The sequence below is a fragment of the Rutilus rutilus genome, assembly GCF_951802725.1.
Source record: "Rutilus rutilus genome assembly, chromosome: 7".
Taxonomy (NCBI): domain Eukaryota; kingdom Metazoa; phylum Chordata; class Actinopteri; order Cypriniformes; family Leuciscidae; genus Rutilus; species Rutilus rutilus.
In genome coordinates, this window is record NC_140221.1 from 6,954,746 (window position 1) to 6,977,967 (window position 23,222).

A 23,222-nucleotide genomic window follows, 5' to 3' on the forward strand; every position below is an offset into this window, starting at 1 on the left:
TTTGCTATTGGTGGATCTCATCTGAGTGACACGTCCCGCCCTCACACCAGTAAACGCATTAGGCTTGTTCGACTTGAACCGGCGCTGCACAGACCGATCGGTGAATGACATCAAAGTACCGCGAGAGCGAATAGAAAGTAGACGGCTCCTATATGCTTTTGAATTGCTCTCGCGGTACTTTGATGTCATAAACCGATCGGTCTGTGCAGCGCCGGTTCAAGTCGAACAAGCCTATTGTCAGAGAAGAGAAGTGATGTCGCTGCATGAGGGAGGGAGTTTTATTAATGATTACAAGGGCAAATGCATTAAAAAAAATTATGCAAACTGATAAGTCATTTATAATAAATACTGTAATATTTCATTTCATGGTGACTAAGATGTTAAAGCTGTTAGTATAATGGTTCATTCAAGCTCTGAGTAATGAATTTCCATTACCTTATATTGCATTTGTGATTACTATGACAAATGCAATATAAGGTAATGGAAATTCATTACTCATATTATTCATTATTAAACAAACATATTACTATTACAATTCTATAAAATGAAATATGTATAAAATAATCTTTTAAAAACGCAAAAACTAGCTGATGAAATATTTTAGATTTATTATATAATGCACTGTAGATATCATTACGTTTCCAGGGCTGGAAAAGCGTTTTAAAATTCCTTTTATGTGCAGGTTCTCCTTGACTGCGAGAACCCTGAACAAGTGGTCAAAGAAAACTTTAAAGCGAAGCAACTTTTAAAGACCCCCTGTGGTGAAAATAAAACGTTCTTTATACGCATGCCTATGTGTTGTTTGTCTTAAAAGCATAAGTCAACACCACTACTTTTCCTCCTCTGAAGCCTATCTTAATATGGCTGAATTAAACCAGCATTTCCACTTGCCGTTGAGCAAGTGGATCAGATATTTTGATCTGCGTATACTAAATGAGGCAAGGGTGTAGAGTTACATTCAAACAGTTTTAAGGCACAAAGTTATTGTCACAGGAAAAAAAACATTTAAATGTCATTTTGGGGATTAAAGATGAGTTTTAAGGGATAAAATTGACTACAGGGGGACTTAAACTGATCATTTCTAATGGAAAAATGTGTTGTTTGATGCCTTAAATATACGTGGCAGACATGCAAGAGCAGACTCTGAGGTTCTCAAGCCACTTGAGGAAAAACAAAAACAAAAAGTAATTTAAAGTTATATTAAAATTCCTCTATCCTTCATAATCATGTACATTTTATTTGTACCAAACTGTACTGATAGATCACAAGGTTATAGTACCATTTATAAAGCAGTATACATTCTGAGGGAAAATAAGGGAATAGTTGAAAGTCACCCTCTTTAATGTGCAAGTATAAAGGAACAGTTTCTGACCTACACGTTGTGTCAAGAGACAGAAAAAAAAAATCATGACGGTAAAACAAGTAATCAATTCATGACCTTTTCTGGTGTCTGAGCTGGTTTAATCAAATTCTCAAAATCAATCATTTGTATGGGTAGTTAGAAATAGCTTCAGCAAATATCATCCCACAGAAATCATTTGTAAATCACAGATATGACTAAATCTCTTTAGAAACTAGACAAGAAATCTGCAATTGGCACATGGTCTAGCTTCGCATGGTGTAAACCCCCACTGTACGCTTAAGAAAACATGATTCAAACAGTGGAAAAAAGGAGAGTAACAATTGAATAAAAATCAAACCTAAATACAAACTAAGCTGAAAGAAAAAAAACAATTGTTTAACGTCTTTAATTGTCAGAGAACAAACAGGTCACCCCTTCTTAACACTGATAAATGTATGGTTTAGCAAATTTCTGCTTCATAGCTGATAGAAGAAAAACTTGTGGAAAGAGACACCCATCCATGTGTAAAGAGCAACAAGTGACGCCTTCTAAAAGAGACTCCTTCAAGGGGAAGAAACTCATCCCCGGTATTTCACATCAGAAGAGTAAGATCTGTAAGATAGACCTTAAATAAAGTGCAGACAAGGGGAGCTTGAAGGCCTAAACTAACGCCAGTGTCTGCGACACCTGACCTTAACTAACATTCAACGAACGACAGGTTTCCCCCCAACAGTTTCCTCCGTGGATGAAGAGACAGCTTCGCAAAATACTCAAAAGAGCGAGTAGTGGTGAAGACGAAAGAGGCATTTTGTGCGATCGCAAGCGCGCAACGACTCCAGGGCGGAAATAAAAACGACGTCCTCAACAGACCAATCTTTTAAAAACAGTATACAGTAAACTGCACGATTCATGTACTTATGTGTGTGTGTGTATTTAACCTGAACAAGTGCGTATGTGAAAGGTTTCACCTCACCTGAATCCTTTCCAATCACTTTCCAAACGCTGCCAACTCGGTCGGGTGGACAGAAAACCCATTGATTGTACTTTAAAGGCAAAAACAACAACAACAACAACAACAACTAACTCATTACCCAGCCACTTGGCATTGAAATGTGTATATAAGGATTGAGGTGAGGGGAAAGAAACAAAAGCTCTAAATAAAAACGGGAAACTTTCCGAACGAGCGTGAAAAGCCTCTTTCAAAGACTTGACTTGTGACTGGACCATTTTGCAGAACGTTAAAAAAACCCAATAATACCCTGAACCATCAAATTGCATCCAGAAAAACATCACGTTTTAGACGAGGAGCCTGTTTATGCCCCGTGTCTTGGCACTGCAAGGGAAAACAGGAAAGGGGGAGGGGGGGGAACTAAAACTAAATCTCGAGATTCATTGGAGTACATTCTGTGTCCTCTAGGAAGAGGACCTGCCACTAATACATAATAGTTATTTTCAACGTCTTAAGAATTGCTATCTGAAGTCCAGGCCCTGTTGCCATGGTAAAATGACGAGAGGAGGAGTGGATCAGAGGAAGAAGGGGTGGGGGAGAAAGAAGAGAAGAAAAACACTATCGCAGGGTCCCTGTAGAGGTGCTGGGCAGGGATTAAGGGTTTTCTTTTTTGCAGGAAACGGACAGGAAGTGATGTTGTCGTTCAATACTGACTGCAAGACTAGAGTCCCCCCCCCCCTCACTTATCCATTCCCCTTCAGATCCTTCTCCCATAACCACCCCCAGAAGCAGTCCTCGGGTAAGATCTTGGCACTTTTAAGAATTATAAGAAATCTAAATGTTTTCACGGACATGGGACCTTCTGTCCAATCACCTCACTGTCCTGTGCTCTCATTGGTCCTCAAGGCTCCGATCACGCTCTGGATGTTCTCCTCAGGAACCTGGGTGGAGCAAGATGGCTGGTGTTAAACATTGCCCTCGCTTTCTGAATATTAGGGAGATGGGAAAGCGTTTATATGTGAATGCTGAAACTCACCAGGGCGTGATCGAACTTGAAGGTACTGATATAATAGGCTGGAATGTCAGCGGTCGCCAGCGGTTCAGATATCTGAGCCACAATGCCACATTCATCTGATGGAAGACAAACGACTTTCATTAGAGATTCAACTACCACATCCTCAAGTTTAAAATTGTGCATTTGATCTTATTTACTGAGGTGTATTGTGCTTAGAAGTCGGGTCATTTGTTCTGCAAATTTCACTTGAGGGATTTTGCATTGGGTTCAGCTGGCCATGCAAATTTACTGCATTGACCGACCGACGGCTGCTTGGTTTGAAAGTGTGTTTGAGTTGTGCTTCATACAATCGCTACACAATTGACAAAAGACGACAGACCTTTTTTTTGTCTACAAAATTTGGCCGAACTTTGCTAATGTGACAAAAAAATGTGTGCAGAAAGCTAGATTTTTACAATCAAATAAAGGACGGGTGCTACCATTACAACATGATGAGGCTAAGCCTTTGCTAACGTGCTCTAGGGCCCTGTTTACACCTGGTATTAAGATGCGTTTTGGCGTTTGGATCACAAGTGGACGACACTAAATACAGGCGTAAACGGGGTCTAAAATGTTTTGAGCTTGTCCACTTTTAACCACTTCCAGAGGTAGTCGAAAACACATTGCTTTCGTAGTGTAAACGCTCATGTGGTCGAATGTGTTCAAACAGCCACAAAAGACCGTCTACTCTCCGCCTACTGACCTAATGTGTAAAGATTATGGGAAGTGCGTTATACAGATGGGATTTAAACTTGGTCACCTAGAGACCCGAGTTTTGGAAAAACTTACCAAGCACAATGTTCTCTCAACATTCCTGATTTCTAACACTGACAGCTGCAAGATCAAGCCGAACGCTGTGTGAGCAGAAACGAAAGCTGATGCTCTATGTATGTTTTTCCGTCGTCTCCGAGTTGTGTTCATATGTAAATTGCGCGAGCTTATTTTGTCTATTAGATCGAAAGATCTCAACAAATTGAAAGATCTCGAGACCCTCCCCTTGAAGAAATCAGGACAGGAGTGGTTAAAAGTGGACAAAAGAGATCTTAATACCAGGTGTAAACAGGGTCTAGGTGTTTTGAGCACATTCTAGGTGGTTGATTAATGGTCCAAATCAAAAGAACCAACCCTCAAATTCTGGTACCTAGATATTGCTCAGGTCAAAGGGATTTTCATTGTCACAGTAACAGCAAGCCTGAACTCACCAAACCCTAAGGGTTGTCCTCCGATGCGGACCATTTTCCAAAGCTCTCCTGATGCACTGGTGAAGAGGACGTTGTTTGGAAACCTGGCAAGAAAAGAGCAGCATCTAAACCATATATAATGATAACAGAACAAAGATACTGTACATTTAATTAGAAATTGAAATCAGAAATATATTCATGAAGCAAGTTACATTTTAACTGCACACAAAGACATGATTCAACAAGCTACAGGATGGAGGTATTTTTAAATAGAATATTTAAAGAATAAATCTGATGAAACCACTGCAGACGAAGTCGAGTCAAAAGACAAAGAAATCCACTTTACAACTCATGCAGGTCCATAAGTGTCATTTAACAATGAACTGAAACATTCAAATCAATATAAAATTATGTTTGCAAGCCATTTTACTTTAATTCACATATAAACACAAACATGAGGTTTGTTATCAATGGTATGCAAACTATGGCTGAGCTTCTGAATGAACCAATGAGGTTTCATCTAAGGTTTTAATACTTTACTTGCAGTGTCAAAGTTTTGGTTGTGTGGACTTTCAATGGAGGGACAGAACTCTTTCAGGTTTCATTAAAATATCTTCATCTTTTTTATTTATGAAGATGAACGAAAGTCTAATGGATTCGGAATGACACGAGTGAGTAAATTATCAATTTTCATTTTTCATTTTTGGGAGAACTATGCCTTTAATGTGACATTTCCCTTTGAACAAGGAATAGAGTTTGGGAATTAATTGGATCAAGAAAAGCGGGTGTTTAATACAAAGTGTGTTACAGGTGGCTGGAGGAAACGTGTTAGAAAAGAATAATGGAGTAGGTTGAAGTCAGCCAAATTCAGAGGTGGTGCAAATTAGCAGGTTTTGATGAAAGCCTTTTCTCCTTTGGAATAGACCTTAGTTTTGCTAGACGTCATATTGAATTCAACACGGATGAAACGAGGCTCTGAAGGACGGACTTACAGTCTTTACAAAGGCACGCACTGCATAAAGATTAAGATCACATAACTTTTAAAACGGTTTCAGAGTTTTTTCGGAAAGAATTTCGTCAGCTGAACAAGTGTCATGTTTTTAAACAACAATACAGCCCATTGAACACACAGTATTCCATCCCTCACAACCTTGTTTTCATTCAGGTCAATATTAAAACATGGCGCTACCCTGACGAAGGTCTACATCATTCACTGATGAATCATCCACAAGACGAGGGGTGTGTATTGAGAACGTAAATGTGTTTTCATGTTGACTTTAATAGAGGGTGTTAGAGGCAGAGCTGTGTGGTCTAACCTCCGGGTCGTCTGCTCATCCATAACTAGAGAGACGTAGCCCTCGATCAGGGAGAAGGAGAAGAAACGGATGTGTCCAGAATCCTCGCTCTGCCCCCCGGTCTCTTTTGCTCTGTAATAAAGCACAGCAGGGATTCTTGTCATTGCACAAGCTTCATTAGAGCTCAGCTGACACTTTTGCAAGGAATAGGAAAAACGGGAGGAGTGTGATAAAGGCCACTCTGATCTTATCTTTCCCTCTAAGGGTTGGCCTGATGCCACTGTCTGAGCAGTAAACAAGTTCAGCCACTATAAGGAAGGGCAAACTAGTACAAATACACACTGCTCTCATCTTGTCTCCAGTCTTTTCTCCCGTCGTCACGTAATGCACTCCCTACAGCGACCTGTGTGTGTTATCATCATTCTCTAATAGATCTGGCAGATGGGTCTCGGTTATGGCCATATGCGAGCCAGGAGGAGAGGGTCGGCATGGAGCTCTTACCCGCCCGAGTAGAACATGACGTCCATGAGCAGCGTGGCCACCGAGGGCAGCGTGTCGGGGTCAAGGCTGGTAACGCAGAACATGTTACTGGGGCTGGAGAGTGGGTGAATGATTGGCCGAGGAACTGAGGAAAGAAAGAAGATGAGGAGAGTTGTTTATTTTACGATTATGTACTGTAAACATTCAGGCATTAACAATGCAGATCCAGGATGTTTCATGAAGGGATGTATCTGTAAACCTGACAAGTTGTTAACTTTAACCCACCTGTGATCTTACACCGAAAAATGTAACGAAAGACTCAAAATAATTAACATAATATGTTCATTCTTAAAATACGATGCTTAAAATAATGCCCTTTAAAATTACTGCATAAACTGTTTTCAAGATAGTCTGCATGATTTATAACAGCAGCCTGAAACATTGCTTATATAGCTATTTGGCAACCAGTTAATATCACTTCCAGTCTAGGTGACACCAGTCACCAGGAAAGTCATTTCAGATGCAACTTATTACATTTTTAATGGAAGTTTACAAAAAACAACAAGTTCTTTCTTTTACACTAACGTGCACCAAAGAATTGTGCACAATAAGATCAGGAACATATGTTCAGTTGGTCAAACATGACAGCCAAAGGCAGAAGCTGACGCCTAACCACACCACGAACACTTTCAGCAGGTGTTTCTCTATTGCACTGACTGACTGCTGAATGTGATGAATCTAAGTCCAAGTCTGTGCATCACGGTAGTAAAATACGGTCTGATCTAAAGGAACAGTTCACCCAAAAGGAAAGAAAAGAAGATATTGTGAAGAATGTTGGTAAACTAAACAGTTTTGGTGACCACTCAATTCCACCGTATGGACAAGAAAAAAACAGACATTTCGAAAAAAAATTTTTGGGTATCTTTAAATATCTGAACTGCCTGAAACGAGTCGTCAGTAATCCCATGTTTTATTTCCTTGTTCGAACTGTAGGTTTGTAACAAATTTGCATAATGCGAGCCTATGGTCTTTATTGCCTGCCCACAAATGACGTCTACTTTGACCCTCAAACACTGTTGTTGTACCCGAAACTGCAAGAGTTTGATTTGTTTGTCGACATGTCGAGAAGACGCTGTTTTCTGTTATCTATTATGCTATTTTAAAGGATCCTAATTTTGTTTCTTTCAGTCTCCTACAATATATTCACATGCATCCAAGATCAAAAACACGAACTTTCTCATAATGTACACTGCAGCATCACCTCTTTTCTCAGTGTCTCAAACGGTTCGATCATGGATTCGGTCTCTCTAAACCCCTCCTTTCCGAGAGCCTACTCTGCTCTGATTGGTCAGATGGCCCATTCTGTTGTGATTGGTCTACCGCTTATTACAGCGTGTCGGAAACAAATCTTAATTTCAACTCTGCAGGCTTCCCCATCACTCGTACACACAGTAATATGAACAGTAACGATGGAGTCAGTTTTATCTTATCAATTTGAGCCTGAGTCCTCATCTTTTGGAAGTGCAAACAGTGTTTGAGGGTCAGAGAAGACGTAATTTGCGGGCAGCCAATAAACACCATAGGCTCGCATTATGCAAATTTGTTACAAACCTACAGTTCGAGCAGGGAAATAAAACATGGAATTACTGACGACTCGTTTCAGGCAGTTCAGAAATCACTTCTTTCATTTGGGAGACAATAACTATTTGTCACGCACTTTGAAACTTTGCAGACCTGTTACATTCACAAACAGCTACATTACACACTATATGAACGGTTATATCAGAAAAAGCATAATAAGGGCACTTTAAATCAAGGAAGCATCACTTGGTACTTTAAGACGCCTTGTGTCGACATATACACAGACTAATGACTGATGGTTACCTAGTTTAGGCTTGACAAAACCATTGGTGACCCCAGTACTGTTGGCAGCAACAGTTTCTCCGTTGACAACCCTCAGCAGAGTGAATTCTGAAGACAGCGTGTGCATGACCATGGGCAGATCCCTCTCTCGAACCTATGGACAGAATCATACATCAGTATTTAGTTTTTATTTAATAAACATACTATAAGTGAGGTTCCAGGTTAAACGAGCTCAGGTGTTCAAGGTAAACACTTACAAAAATGTTTGCAGACAGTGCCAAACCCTGTTAGATAATAATATATATATATATACAATCATTATGTACTGTGACTAAGACAGAGATGACAAATACCAAGCAAGTTATCTGGAAGCGCTTTATCCCTCCTTCTACAGTAGGGAACTGAACAGAGTACAAGCACAAGCCTAATCAAACTTAGTTTTTTTTGCATTTGGCAGAGACGTTCAGATGTTTCAATTAATGAAAACAGCATGAAAAGTTCAATACACAAACATGCACAAGTAGATCCTTATTATATTAAACACAGCTTCTTCCATTTCCTTCAGTAACCAAAACAAGCTGACTCAAACACATCACATTCACAAATGAACATTCATTTGCATTTCAAACACCAGAACACATAACAGTAAAAACAATACATAAGGACGTCTTAAGCAACCAATTAAGCTGAACTTCAAAGTGTTCCAGTGAGGTCCTGATGGGTGCACTAAATGAGCAGCACACAGCTTTTCAAGGGTAATTATCTATGGATATACGGTTTCCTTGGACTATTTTACGAGCTTATAAAAGCTCTAACTGTTATTGACTCATTAGAAAAATAAATATAGTCAAACAAGAGCAAACATTTTACTTGGCTACAACAACAGGACAGGGCAAAAATATACACACACACTTAAATTTTGCTTGCAATATCACAAACATTGCAATCATTTTAACGTGGCTTTAACGTTTTAATTTGCCTATTAGGTTTATGTTGTAATGGCATCTCGGATTTAACCTTCAGATGCAAAAATAGTGTTAAGAGTTGGTCTGTTTGTAGTGAATGGATTCTAGTAGTAATTAGTTTGCATCATCACTCATCTGTTAAATGGGTTTCATTTTGACATGTTTTTAGTACAAATATGTAAAAAATATAAACAATAATTTTTTCTGGTCATTTCGTTAAGAACATGCGGGAGACAGAAAGCGCTCAGATTTCAATAAAAAGATGTTCTGAAGATGAACGAATGTCTTACGGGTTTGACGGTGAATAATTAATGACAGAATTATCATTTTTGGGTGAACTAAACATTTGAAAAAAAATAAAAATCATCAAGAGGCTGAAATATAATATCTGGTATATTTTAGGCCATTAAGGTCAGTCCTTCATAGGGATGGAAATCTTAAATCCATCAACTCCAACATTCTCTTTCATTATTTTGTAGTTATCAAACAAAGGAGACAACACTGTGCTCTAGGCCTGATAGGCCAGATACACACGGGGATTTCTGCTCTTAAGGTTTTGAGTAAGCAGGCCAAGAGCTGAGGATGAGAAGGAAATGTCCTCTCCAGTGGCCCAGCACAGGAGGCAGGTCATCTCCTCTCTTTCTATAAAGCTCTGATTATTCCTCTGGCTGGGAGCATCTGGTGTGGAACGTGAACTTTCCGGTAAATTCCAGCTAGCGGCTGCTGATCCACAGGCTTTATCCTCTTTACATAACTACCCCCAGATTACCACCGCTCCCACATTTCTTGTTATTTTCATAAACAGGCTCTGGTGACCGTGCCGCCACTGATAGACTGGGCATGTGTTCACAAACACACACACACAGTGGAAATGTGCTGAGATGACAGCAGCTGGATGTGGTCATGGTAGCTGGGTTGGTTTAACGAAAAGAGAAGTGATGACTAGCTTAGTATTTACTGTAAGTGCAGTTCATGTTAAAAGTTTGCTCATCCAAAAGCAATGATCAGACATAATGCCATTATATGCCATGTCCTTATATAAAATTACAAGCAACAGTTTCAACCCTGTGTTTTAACTGCAGATAAGATGACATATTCAGACTACAGATCACAGAGCTTCTTTTTATATAATCTGTCGCAATAGACCGGCTCATGTTTGTCATGTACATACTGCAGTTCTTTTTCTTTTTATCCTTATACTGGTTTTTAGTTCTTGATGTGCGCATTTGTATCATTTCCTGAAGTTTAATTAATGAGGTTAGTCTAAGTGTAAACCCAGAATAAACCGGAGATGACTCCATGATGTACTATAATCACTCTCTCACATTAGCTGTGTTTCTATCCACATATTGTTGTATCACATAAAAAAAAAATGCTTGGCGAAAACGCCAAAATGTGCATCAATTCTAAAATGCGCATACAAAACATATGCGCTCAATTGAGGTGGATATGTTTTTATCTGATAAGACGACGTGCATAAACTATGATGGAAGAATAAATCCCTCGATGTGCAACAGAAAAACTGCGGATGTGATTGGAAAACTGGACTAACCAACGGATCAGTTTCAATGCACAGCATCTCAAATGTTTTAGTTATTTTCCAATGCCTGAGAGCCAAAGTTTGTCATCAGAGTGATTTGGTACAATGACCATCCAGAAATGTCTCACTTGATTGTGTTCCTAAACACCAGACATCCGAACGCAAGACAACGTGACAGCATTTAGTGCAGTTTGTCTTCATGCTCTGAGGCGCAAGTATGACAAAAAGAGTCACAGTGGCTTCCCTCGATTGCAGCAACTTTCATTTTCATGACAGATATTTTGCGCCAATTTCAGGAAATTACGATTTTGTTCTCTTGAACACATGGGATGGAAACGGTGCACTATTCGCAAATGTTTTATGCAATATTCCAATTTTCTGCAAGATTTTTAAAGTTGTTGTTTTTTTACATTTCAAGTCTCTTTTTTTTTGTTTAACTTAATTTATTTGAACAAAAATACAGTAAAAATTATGCAATATTATGAAATACTATCACAGTTTAAGATAAAACCTGTTTCCTATTTCAATATATTGTTAAATGTCATTTATTCCTGTGATGAAAAGCTGAATTTTCAGTATAATTACTTGATCTCTTGATTTTCATGTAAAGGATTTTGCTACAGTGCATGAAACCATTTCTGTAGATAAACATAAATGATGCTTACGTATGAATTTCCTTTTTTCTCGTGTGCATATCACTTTTAAAAAGATCTAAAGTGCTATTTATTTGTACGTCAAACATTTTGATGAGGAAAATGACTGAAAAATGTATTTGGTGGAAATGCACACATTACAGAGTACAAAAAGAAGAGTTAATATCTTGCCTAAGCATCTATGACACTCACCAATATAAAATCAGTCTGGTATGTTGAGAGCATAAATACAGAGATATTATGGTCTGCCAATGGAGCGATGACTGATTTTGCGATTTTCGTTACTCCGATTGGCTGAGAGCTGGTGGCGTTCCCGCCCCCGGACACCACATTAAGAGCCAACCACGTCGCATCGGCCACACTGAGATACTCCGACTCCGGCAGCTCTGAAACAGACAAAAACAGGAAAAACAAATGTCAAAAAAAAAGAGTGGCACATGAGCAATGAATGTGACGTTCTGATTATACTAACGCTCTTTGCTCGATCTATCTAAAGGTACTATATGAGGAATGAAGTCTTTCAAGACCCTATGAAATCATGACAGCTTTTTTTTTCCTGTGTTGATGTATTTGCTATTGAAACAGGAAGTTGGGGTGGGGCATATCGAACAGTTTGTCCCTTTTGTAAAACAACAAATAGCCTAGGCTTCAGTTACATCACTGACCTTGACATGATTTTCTAGTTGAAAATCTGTTAGAGGTGGTTTTAGCGAGAGGGATTGTACAGCAGATTGTAGTGCAACAGGACTTAGAGAGTTTTACTGTAATGTACTGTAACTTGTAATGCAGACGCATGCTTTTTCTGTGAAGCTGCTTTAAAACAGTATGTATTGTGAAAAGGAAGCGAGTTGACGGACTCGATCTACTCCATCTGTGTTTTGATCATCATTCTGAATCCCATCCGGACGTGGTCTTAGATTTTCTCAGCTTTTTGTTCAAAATGTAGCTTTTTTTTAATGAAACTCACCCACATTCAAGTGTTGATAAAAAAAAAGAATGCTGTTTAAAAGCAGATGACCTGTTCCTTCTTTTGACATATTGCATGTTCAAATAATACAACAAAATGTTCTGGGGGCCTTGAAAGTTGTGAAAATTATATATAAAAAAATGCTACTTAAAAAATGTCGGGAAAGAGTTAAAAAGTGAATTTTGTTGACTCACAACTTACAAACACTGACTAATAGCCACAAAACTTAATTGATTTCATTAAATTGATAGCATGTGAAATACAGGGGAAGATCCGGATCTGGATCCGGGTGGAAAAGATGCCAACAAGCACACATTTCAGGGGATTTTTAAATACCTGTACCTGTTTCGCAACACAGAGCTTCTGGTATCCATGGCAACAAATGGGTTTCACCTTGGTAACCAGTGTGTAATGACATGGATTCACTCAATCAACCACAAAACCAAAGCCACTGACATCTTAACCCCTAGTAACCCATAATGGAAATGTGTGTGTTGGGTTGGTGGGGTATGGCTGATGGAGCAATATGTGGTCAAACATTGGCAGGGAGTCGAGCTACAAGGAATTATAGAGAATCTGTGATACTTTACATGGCTTAATCTTGCCTCGCTGCACTAAACCCAGTGCACTCTTAGTAAAAGAGTAACCACAACACCTACCTTTAAAGCCATCTTCATCCACGATGATGGTGTAATCCTCCGGAGTTTCAGTTAAACTAAAGAATTTACATCTGTGGAGAAGCAAAGAGAGAACGAGATGGAAATTACGAGCCAAGAAGGAGCAGAGTTAATAACATATTCCTGAGAGGCTTTTATGAACATCAGTGTAGTCCAACAGCCTCACACAGATCACTTTACAAGTCTATTGCCCAGGCTTTGGGATTTGAAGGATTAAACTGTCTCACCACTGAATGGACATGATTCACGAACGATCGAAGCTCGTTAAGGAGAGGTGACTTTTGAAAGCTACGTTTTAATCCAACAAAAGAATGAGACAAGCAACACTCATATCGAAGGACCAGAACATCATAGTGACTTTGGTAGCAAACACTAGAACAGCTTAAAAACACTCCAAGCTCAATGGATTCATGTTGGATTCATCAAACCTTAATAAAACTTTCATGAAAATGTTGAATATTAAAGAGTAATAAATGTGAATGTAAACATACAAGGGAAAAAGTCATTGTAATGAATAATTAACTGACAAAAGTAACAAATAGTCTATTGCCCAGGCTAAAAAGTTGTAAACTTTGGCAGACTGTTTTTAATGGACATAAATAGCTATGTTTCCATCCAACTATTTTTATGTGCATTTTGGGATATCGCATCAAAAACTGCTGGATGGAAACGCCAAGATGTGCATAAATTCTAAAAATGCTCATAAAAAACATACGCGCTCATTTACGAAGATGGAAACACACTGACCAAAGAAATTCCTTGATGCGCATAAAAAAAAAAAATCATGTGACTTTTGTGATGGGATGTCACGGGCACGGCATAACTGGACCAACCAGCGGACCGATCTCGTCGCACAGCACAGCACCGGAAATGCTGTTTTGGTCTTTCTGGAATGCCTGACACTGAGGCTGTCGTCAAAGTGGTTCAGTATAATTACCTCTCAGAACGGTCTTGCACGACTGCGTTCCCAACAGATAACACATTTATTTTGTTTTGTCTGCGTGCTCTGAGACACAAGTAGGCCTAGTTCATTAAGTAATTTTGTAGAATGCCGGAAGTATATCCATGTACCAGTGGCTGGTTGAATGAACTGATCAGACTAGTCGTAAAAGTTAATCTACATTTTTTCTCTAAGACTATTCCTAACTTTTAAATTACATAAAAAGGTAGATCTGTCTACACACAATCTCTTTATATGATGAACAGATTTAATTTAGGCTTTTATTCACATTTAAACATTGATCAGCGAGCCTGCTTGATGCGTGAGAACAAACCTCATTGGTTCTCGCAGAAGCTCAAACGTGCTGCGTAACAGAGAATGAACCTCATTGGTTCTCACACGTCAAGCGAACATGCTTGAGCTTTCATTTTACCACAACTGACGTGTGCGTTGATCAATGTTTATATGTGAATAAAAGCCTAAATTCAATCTTTTTATATAAAGCGTTCGTGTCGCTTCAGAAAATTTGGACTAAACTGCTCAATTCATAAGGATTATGATTCTGAACTTTTTGAAGTGTCATTTTTGATTAACTGAAGAGCTTTTGTGACTCATGGGTTTAGGTGACTGTAGGTGTTGGCTGCACCATCTTGTGTTTTTCAGTTATAATAAATACAGGTTGTTATTGGTTTGGTGAATGCCTTTTTTCTTAGATCATAAAAAAAAAGTGTGCTCCCTTGCCTCCGCCATGCTATACGTTCTGGCGACGGCCCTGCTCACACAGTATAATTTATTTCACCAAAGATGACAAAATAGGAAAGATATATCTGAGCTGCATGTGCATGTGCAAGCATAACCAGTAATACATTGCTGCACAAATGCCATGTAACCACAGCTGGCTCATAAAGCTGCTTGTACATGGCTCCAGATACCAGGTATGAGTAGTCCTTATTTATGAGCCTGTCCACCCACACATACTGTATCATTTTGCCTCTAGGGGGAAGGAAGGCAACTTGTTGACTGGAAAGCAGCATCTTATCTGATACTGCTAAAGTGGGGCTGGGTGACTTTTTTCAAGGTTTTTGCAAGCTGTTGTATATTTCTGGTGCTGTGTCACTTAAGTGAATAATTTAAAAACCCTTTTAGCCTAGAAGTGACATGACACAGCATACAGAAGTACAGTACAGAAAGGTACTGGAGTGTGGATGGTTTTAATAAAGTATTGCTTGAATTGTTGTATTATTTCAAGCACTAGGCCTAACAGGAAATGCTCTGCTGGGTCATAACCAGTGTTGGTCAAAGTTACTTTGAAAAGTAATGCTTTACAATACAGCGTTACTCCCTAAAAATAAATATAAAAAAATAACTAATTGCATTACTTAGTTACTTTTTATGGAAAGTAATGTGTTGCATTACTTTTTCTCACCTGGGCTGGGCTTGCATGTTTGTTTGTTAATAACAAAAAAGGTTTTGGCAAATGTAAATGCCCTTTCACACCGAAGGTGAAATGAATAAGCCTCAGTCTGAATTCATGTAGCTATAGAGGGCAAAGCTCAAACAAACCTTTCAGCTGTGCTGCCATTTTGCAGAAGAATAGGATGCAGGAGAATATAGTTCAACAATTACTTCAGCAATAAAAAACTAAAAATGAAACACAAATGTGATGTTTATCCGAAGTCACTTTTGCATATTAGTATGGCAGAATTAGATCATCGAAGGTCAGTGCAAAGAAATTGGTACTAAAGTGAGATTAAATACAAAGTATATTTGTATTATTTAACATATTTAATTGCTGAAGGTTTGCATACTATTCTGAGTTTGCATTTTACTGTTTTTATTCGTTTTTAAGGAATACTTGTTTTTGTGCAAGTGAGACGAGTAAATGTATGGTTACTACAATTACCATCATGTTCACACAGCGCACACAACGCCTGGGGACAGGAGAGGTGTCAGTCATTAAATGGAAAAACGTTTTACTTATTTGAAAAAGTAACGTGTTATATAATGTGTTACTTTACTCATTACTTGAAAAAAAGTAATCTAAAACTTGTAATGCGTTACCCCCAACACTGCTCATAACCAAAATGAAATTTGTAAATGAAGGGGCATCTGAACATATTCACGCAAGTTATTTTTCCATATGAAAATCCAACTTTCGGCACCAGTAGGAATTCAATGAGCTATGAATTTGAGTCACAGAGTGAAGAGAGAAATACAGTGATGGATTAGCCTACACTGCTTTTTTTGCTCATCTCAGGACTCTCAAATTAAATCAATGATCATGACAGGTCTTATGCCCTTAAATCAGAGGAACAAAACAAATTTTCAACAGGCTATGACTCACTCGCTCAGAGCCTCTGCACAGAAATGTGCTCCTAACAAAACGTTCCTGAGGTCTCCAAAGACACACACACACACACACACACACCGGATCTGTTTTTAAATGCAAGACCAAATACTTATTGATTCCAACGTTCTCTTAAAATGTGCCTCTTCCTTTTTTATTTTCTACCTCTATTTTTAGGGGGGGGGAAACAAATTACAAGGTGGCTGTTCCTGTTTATCAGGTAATGTTGCTGGAAATGCTTGACTGAAAAACACAGCAGAAGACCAAATATTTCAACATTACATACTTTGTTACAGACAACACAATATGCACATTTGGTTCACGACAAAATTAAAAGCCATCCCCATTCCAAACCTAGCACGTTTCCATTCGACTGTGATACTTTTCCATTGTTTTTCAATGTAAACGCGCTAGACTGATGTCTTTAACCGTCGCTCGTGTCTTGTGAATGAAACAGCATTTTAAAAATGCCCCGCTTAAGTTAAAAGCAACTAAACTTTTTTTTAAATGCGTCCCTAGACCTTGCCCCTTTTTTTTTTTTTCGTTCTACTGACCTGTCTCTCACGTTTTTATAACAGTAAAAACACATTCTGTGTGAACTGGCCCCAAGACTTTCTTTTTTCTGAGGAACACAAAAGAAGATATTTTGAGAAGTTTCAATTGTTTTTGTTCATTCAAAATCAACTTTTTTTCAGTATATATATATATTTTTTTTTTTTTTTGGTGGCGTGAACATGAACTATATATTTCTGGAAAATGTGCATGGACTTGATTTTATCCATTGGGGGTTGATTGAATTGTGATATTTTATAAACTAGGAGAGTCAACTAGACAACACTGAATTCAACAGAACCAACCTCTGAAACATTGAAAAACTGCTGAAAACCATTGTCTTTTTTTCCCTCTCTCTTTTTTTTTTAAAAGGGTTAGTTCACCCAAAAATGAAAATTCTGAATTACTCACCCTCATGTTGTTCCAACCCCGTAAGACCTTCGTTCATCTTCGGAACACAAATTAAGATATTTTTGATGAAATCTGAGAGCTGGCTCACTCCTCCATAGACTTCTAAGGGATTGAAACTTGCTGGCCCAGAAAAGTTATTAAAGAGATCGTTAATATAGTCCAAGTGACTACAGTGGCTCAATCTTAAGTTTATCAAGCGACGAGAATACTTTTTGTGCGCAACAACAACAAAAATAACGACTTTATTCCACTATTCATTTCCTTCTCTCTGGGCCTCGAGTTGGTTCACGTAGTGTTTTTGCGCAGTGCGTTTGTGTTACACGTCACCACGTAGGCTCACTATTGGCCGACGCTGGTCATGTGTGTGATGCGTGTGACGTACAACACAGACGCGCTGCGCAAAAACACTACGTGAACCAACTCGAGGCCCAGATAGAAGGAAATGAATAGTGGAATAAAGTCGTTATTTTTGTTTGTTTTTGCGCACAAAAAGTATTCTCGTCACTTGATATACTTAAGATTGAGCCACTGTAGTCACTTGGACTATATTAACGATCTCTTTTATAACTTTTCTGGGCCAGCAAGTTTCAGTCCCTTAGAAGCCTATGGAGGAGTGAGCCAGCGCTCAGATTTAATAAAAAATATCTTAATTTGATGAAGATGAACGAAGGTCTTACGGGGTTGGAACAACATGAGGGTGAGTAATTACTGACAGAATTTTCATTTTTGGGTGAACTAGCCTAACCCTTTAATGGTGACACTGCATTTGGTTGACTGTTGTATCATTGTTTATTCCTGAGTCAAAAAAAAACCCTGCTTCCTCTGTCTCTATTCTTGCTGGGCAAACAGTGATCCAGCACAACCCAAGGGCTGGCAACAATGTTTCAAACTGTAAGCAACTATTTCCAGAGCTCCCCTTATGTTGTGCGCATTCTGCATGACTCTGAGAAACTTCACAAACAGCTACTAAATAAGATGATTCAAGCTGTGCCTCTGCAACACAAAAACAAGTGTAAAGCATTAAGATGTGTGCCAAGTCAGAATCAATTTAAAGATTCAAAATAAGAAAAAATAGCCATATCAAAAATGCTACTTCCACACGAAATTGCATTTGGATCCAAAAAAAAAAGCTCTTAAAATGGATTTCATGGTCTGATGGACAAAACATACAGCACTGAATACAAAAGAAAACCCTGGAGAAACGTTGTTCAAAGCCAGATGCAAACCACAAGGAGTAATGTGCCACTGCAAACAGAACCTGAATGCTAAAAACAGCCCAGCTGCAAAGCTTTTTACTGTGATAACCCTTCAATTCACAAATTAATAACCCTGCATTTGTAGGCAGACCTTGAATGTTTTTGCATAGACATTACTTTCAGTATTTTTCCTTTGGATCACAGGTGATGTCATCATTATTGTTCCAGGCTCTGAGTCATGACAAAACATCTTTGAGCTCCAAAGAAAAGTTTTCTACTCGAAAATGTCAAACTACTAGCCGTCAACCAATGTTTTTTTTTTATATTGTCAATACTATAGCAAGCTTACTTGTCTGATTTTGCTTAATTGCAGTCTCTTGAATGCAGTGATACTTTTTCAAACCAAGTATGCCGAACATGACAGCCATTAAAGGGACAGTTCACCCAAAAATGTAGGCTTTTATTCACATACACACATCAGTTGTGGGTAAACGAAAGCTCAAGCATGTTTGCTTGAAGAGCGAGAACCAATGAGGTTCATTCTCTGTGTTACGCAGCACGTTTGAGCTTCAGCAAGAACCAATGAGGTTTGTTCTCATGCGTCAAGCAGGTTTGGTTGAGCTTCTGTTTATGTTCGCTGATCAATGTTTAAATGTGAATAAAAGTTCACATTTTAAACATGCGAGTCCTAAATTAAATATGTTCATCATATAAAGCCATCGAGTCTCTCCGGAAAATTCGGACTAAACCGCTCAATTCATATACTAGATTTACGATCTTTTTAAATCATCAAAGTGGTAGTTGCGTAGACTGTCAGTGGAGGGACAGAAAGCTCTCCGAGTTCATCAAAAAGATCTTCATTTGTTTTCCGAAGATGAATGAAAGTCTTGAGGGTTTGGGACGACATGAGGGTGAGTAATTAATGACAGAATTTTTGGGTGAACTAACTCTTTAAGAACCATTGAACCAGATTGAACGCTGATCACGGCCCTGGAAAAGGAGATTTCCGAACGCTAGAGCAAATAAACATGCAAAATAAAAAAGGCCTGAGGGGAATTAGGCCCCTGATTAGAAACTCCGAGACATGAAAACAACATACCCTTGTCTTACTAACCACTTTAACTCTAGCCAAAGGCCTGAGTTTGTGTCCACAGCTCTAAATGACCTAGCAGGATGTTTCTCCCTGAGGTTCAGACTCCGGAGCCGAACTGGAGATGTGCTCACACACACTCTGCTTACGCAAACAACAGCAAGGGGCCATTGAGACTCTATGAATAGATGGTCTTTCACAAAGCACCTCATCATCTGAGAGGGCATCAGGATGAGATTCAAGGCAACTGCAGAACGTTACCAGCTGCAATGATTGTGTATTACTAAAAAAACACAAAATATGGTTAAAAAAAAAAAAAAATACAGTAGCAAAGCAATGCACCAAATTCATGCAAATCATGTTCAGGCCACAACTTTTCCCTCCTCTTCCAGTTGTTTACAGGTTTCCACCAGCGGCACTGAGTGTAGTCAGGCGGATATCTATTGATCAAAACAGGTCAGTGTTTGATTAAAGTAGCCTACTGAAAGGACATGCTTCACATAAAGTCATCAGGAGGATCCCCCCTTCAGCTGTATCAAGTGATGCTGCCGAATACGTGATCGTGCATTGAGCATCACAGACGGGGAGATTTAAAGCCACATCCCCCTCCGTATATTTATACCGCTGCCCAAGAAGAAAAACAACCCCGATCACGTACACACACCCCTCTTCCGTCGAATGAACTTAAGCAACAGCACAGACAATCATAACTGCTTAACAAAACACCCATGATCGCTCACTTCATCACGGTCACGTGCTTCTTAAATGCAGCAAATATACATTTGGATTTAAAGCGTAAAGTGCTGGAACTGCATCTGGCTATATGAGGTGCGTAGCGGTAAGCTAATGTAATTCCGCGTCCGAATCTTCAAGAAAGATATTTAACGGACAGCGAACACAGGTTTAACACACCGCAAACTTGATTCGTGAAGCTACTTACCTTGTTTTAGATGGCAGAAAAGCTAGTTTGATTAATCCGTGAGTGCAAATCTGGATTCCCTCTTTCGCTATACTTGCTACTTTTAAACTGTGCTCTAAAATGTGCAGCTCCATCTTTTGCGTCTTCTCATTTGTGGTACATCTAAAACATATATATAACTGCCTATTGCGTTTTGATAAAAAATAAAAAAGAATAAATAAATAAATAAGTAACGTTAGAGCTTATGGACAGGGCTTTAAAACCTTCAAACGGAGCGGAAAGGAGGGGAGAGAAAAGGAAAAGTTATCTGCCGAGGAAAAAGAGAGAAAGAGAGTAAAGCGGGGTGAAATAAAAGAAAGCACAACGAGGTAAACGGGAAGGGAGAAAAAAAGAGGACTGTCGGCCCCCGTGTTTCCACTCCGACAAGGATTGGAATGGGCCAGCAGCTGGTAACAGTGAAACAAACAACCTGTCAGTCAAAAAAGTGGGCGGGACGAACTATACAAGAAGTGCATGTTGGGATATGTAGTTCAGTGCTACGAAGTTCATCGATGCACATTGTCGTTTTGAAATGTAGTCATAAAATGCCATGTCATTTGTTTTCTTTTTTGTTTTAATAGAAAAACAATTAGTTAAGTTTCTCAAACTCAAAATATTTGGCCATAGTAATGTCTTTATTTAACTGAAATGACAAGATGTAGGCCTACTAGCTATGTTAGGGGCAGGGCCACAGCTCACATTTATGGGGCCCAGGACAACGTTTTTATTGATGGGCACTTTCTCCGTCAAGCCCAATGAGGTCATACCATAGAGGACCTTATACCCCCTTCATCACAGGACTTGGGACAATGTTTGTTTGATATACATTTAGAAAATCTTACCCACCCTGAAGAAAATGTACTTTTAGTGAGGTAAAAAAAAGTTTTAAAATCACTGCCTAAAATGGGTCCAGTTTCCTAAGTTAAAGGAACGAGACAATTTAACCGCTGTCACGTTTTCCCAAACCTTAGTATGTGACCTTTTCTTGATCCTAAACAAAATCCTGCAAATCATTGTGTAATGTGATGGAGGCTTTTCAATCAATATCAAACTGTTCTGCCTTTATCTATACGGAAAAAAAAGACAATAGGTGGAACTTTGGTTCCTTTTCAAGATTAAAGATGACACTTGAACCTGATACATTTATGTAGCCAATTGAAGTAACTTTCCCCAGGTGGAGTTGTAAAACATGAACAGGGAAAAATACATGACAATGCACTAAGTAATGTAGGACAACCATATCATATGCATGTAATAAACATACATAATTAGATCACAACACCCGTTCATTTAGCAATTCCTGGCCAGAGTGCGTCATCAAAGCAACGAAGGCAGAAGTTTAATAATTCACAAGTGCTGACTATTGGTAACCAGGGCCGGCGCTGCAGAGCGTCATAAAACAACAAGCATTCTTTGTGTGCAGCTGTGATAAGATCCCTGGGACACTCTGATCTCTCACAGGGACAGGCATTGTTCAGTTCAAAGGACACAACTCCTCTTCAGATGCGGTTTCTTTCAGCATTAACACTCTAAACACAGAGCTTACGGTAAGCTTCAGGCTTCACACAGGCGATGGATGGTTTTGCATTTAAATATCAGGTATGTTTGCACTTAAATTAAAAACCACGGTTTTAACTCTGACAGTCTTTCAAGGACCAACATGCTTTGTTCCAGTTATAAGACTCTAAAAATACCAAATTAAGATTTTAAATGGAGAATCTTTAGCTTTACAAACAAGAAATTTGTGTTCAAAAAAATGTTCATTTGTTGAAAAATTCTCTTCTGTAAACTTAGATTGACCAACTGTTTAAAAACAAAAAAGTTGAAGTACCTTCACATCAGATTACATCTAGATCTCAACACAAGAATCAGTTTTACACATTTATCAGTTAAAAGCAAAAGTCTGTATTTGGTTTCTTTAATAATCCACAAAAAAAGGCTTCATGAAACCTTAAGTGCAAGTGGAAATGATCTCAAGAGATAAAAACAAATAAAATGCTTAACTGCCATTGTTCAGGCCAAGCAACAGTATAGACTTATCACTCCCGTGACCTCATGAAGAAATGCTCAGCTGAAAACTGTGCTTTAAAACACTCCCCAAAGGTCAACAACAGAACATTCAAGCTCTCAGAAATAAAGGCTTAGTTACACTCAAAGGCAGCTTGTCAAAGCAGAAGTGGAGCACTAAAAGCTGCGTTCTGCAGAGAGAATCTTTTAATCTGAACCTCATGACCCACGTGAAGGCCTGAGAACCAAACTCTTAACTGCATGAGGATTTCACACTTAGGGTCATGACATGGATTTCTCTTAATTTTAATGTTCCCTGAGGTTTACTCGTTAAAGTTTTGCACACAAAAAAAAGATGTACATGCAGAAAAACTGTTTTGGGCGGTTTGTCCGGTAATGTCCACTGTTATGAATGGCCAACATCATTGATTAGGAAAACATCAACACCCCCATTATTGCATGCGTGTAGAAATGTAAAACTTAAAGCATTATGCAATTGTTTACTTGCAATGTAGCTGTCAGATCCTGTACAGTTGGCTACTTTATCTTGTGTGAACTTCCACTGCCTCATTTAAAATTAATTTGCAGTCAAATGCTTCAAAAACAGAATTATACAATATCCAAACAAGTTAAATACTTTGTTTAGGAGGACGACGTTAAGCTCGCAGGATGTTTTAATGGTACATATGCATGAAAAGTAATCATTTAACTGCTGAATTACATGCCCAGAGAAACTATTTGCAAGATATTTGGGA

General features: G+C 38.7%; 1 protein-coding gene across 1 annotated transcript; it reads right to left on the bottom strand.

Annotated features, from left to right (window-relative positions):
* Positions 1 to 1,323: 1,323 nt before the first annotated feature.
* castor2 (cytosolic arginine sensor for mTORC1 subunit 2) lies at positions 1,324 to 20,860 on the bottom strand. Its single transcript, XM_084413077.1, has 9 exons — positions 20,443 to 20,860; positions 12,949 to 13,019; positions 11,515 to 11,708; positions 8,186 to 8,318; positions 6,323 to 6,446; positions 5,843 to 5,953; positions 4,548 to 4,630; positions 3,328 to 3,422; positions 1,324 to 3,232 (listed from the first exon to the last, which is right to left on the bottom strand). The coding sequence occupies exons 1-9, from the start codon at positions 20,553 to 20,555 to the stop codon at positions 3,167 to 3,169; spliced, it is 990 nt and encodes a 329-aa protein (XP_084269203.1). The 5' UTR covers positions 20,556 to 20,860; the 3' UTR covers positions 1,324 to 3,166.
* Positions 20,861 to 23,222: the final 2,362 nt, after the last annotated feature.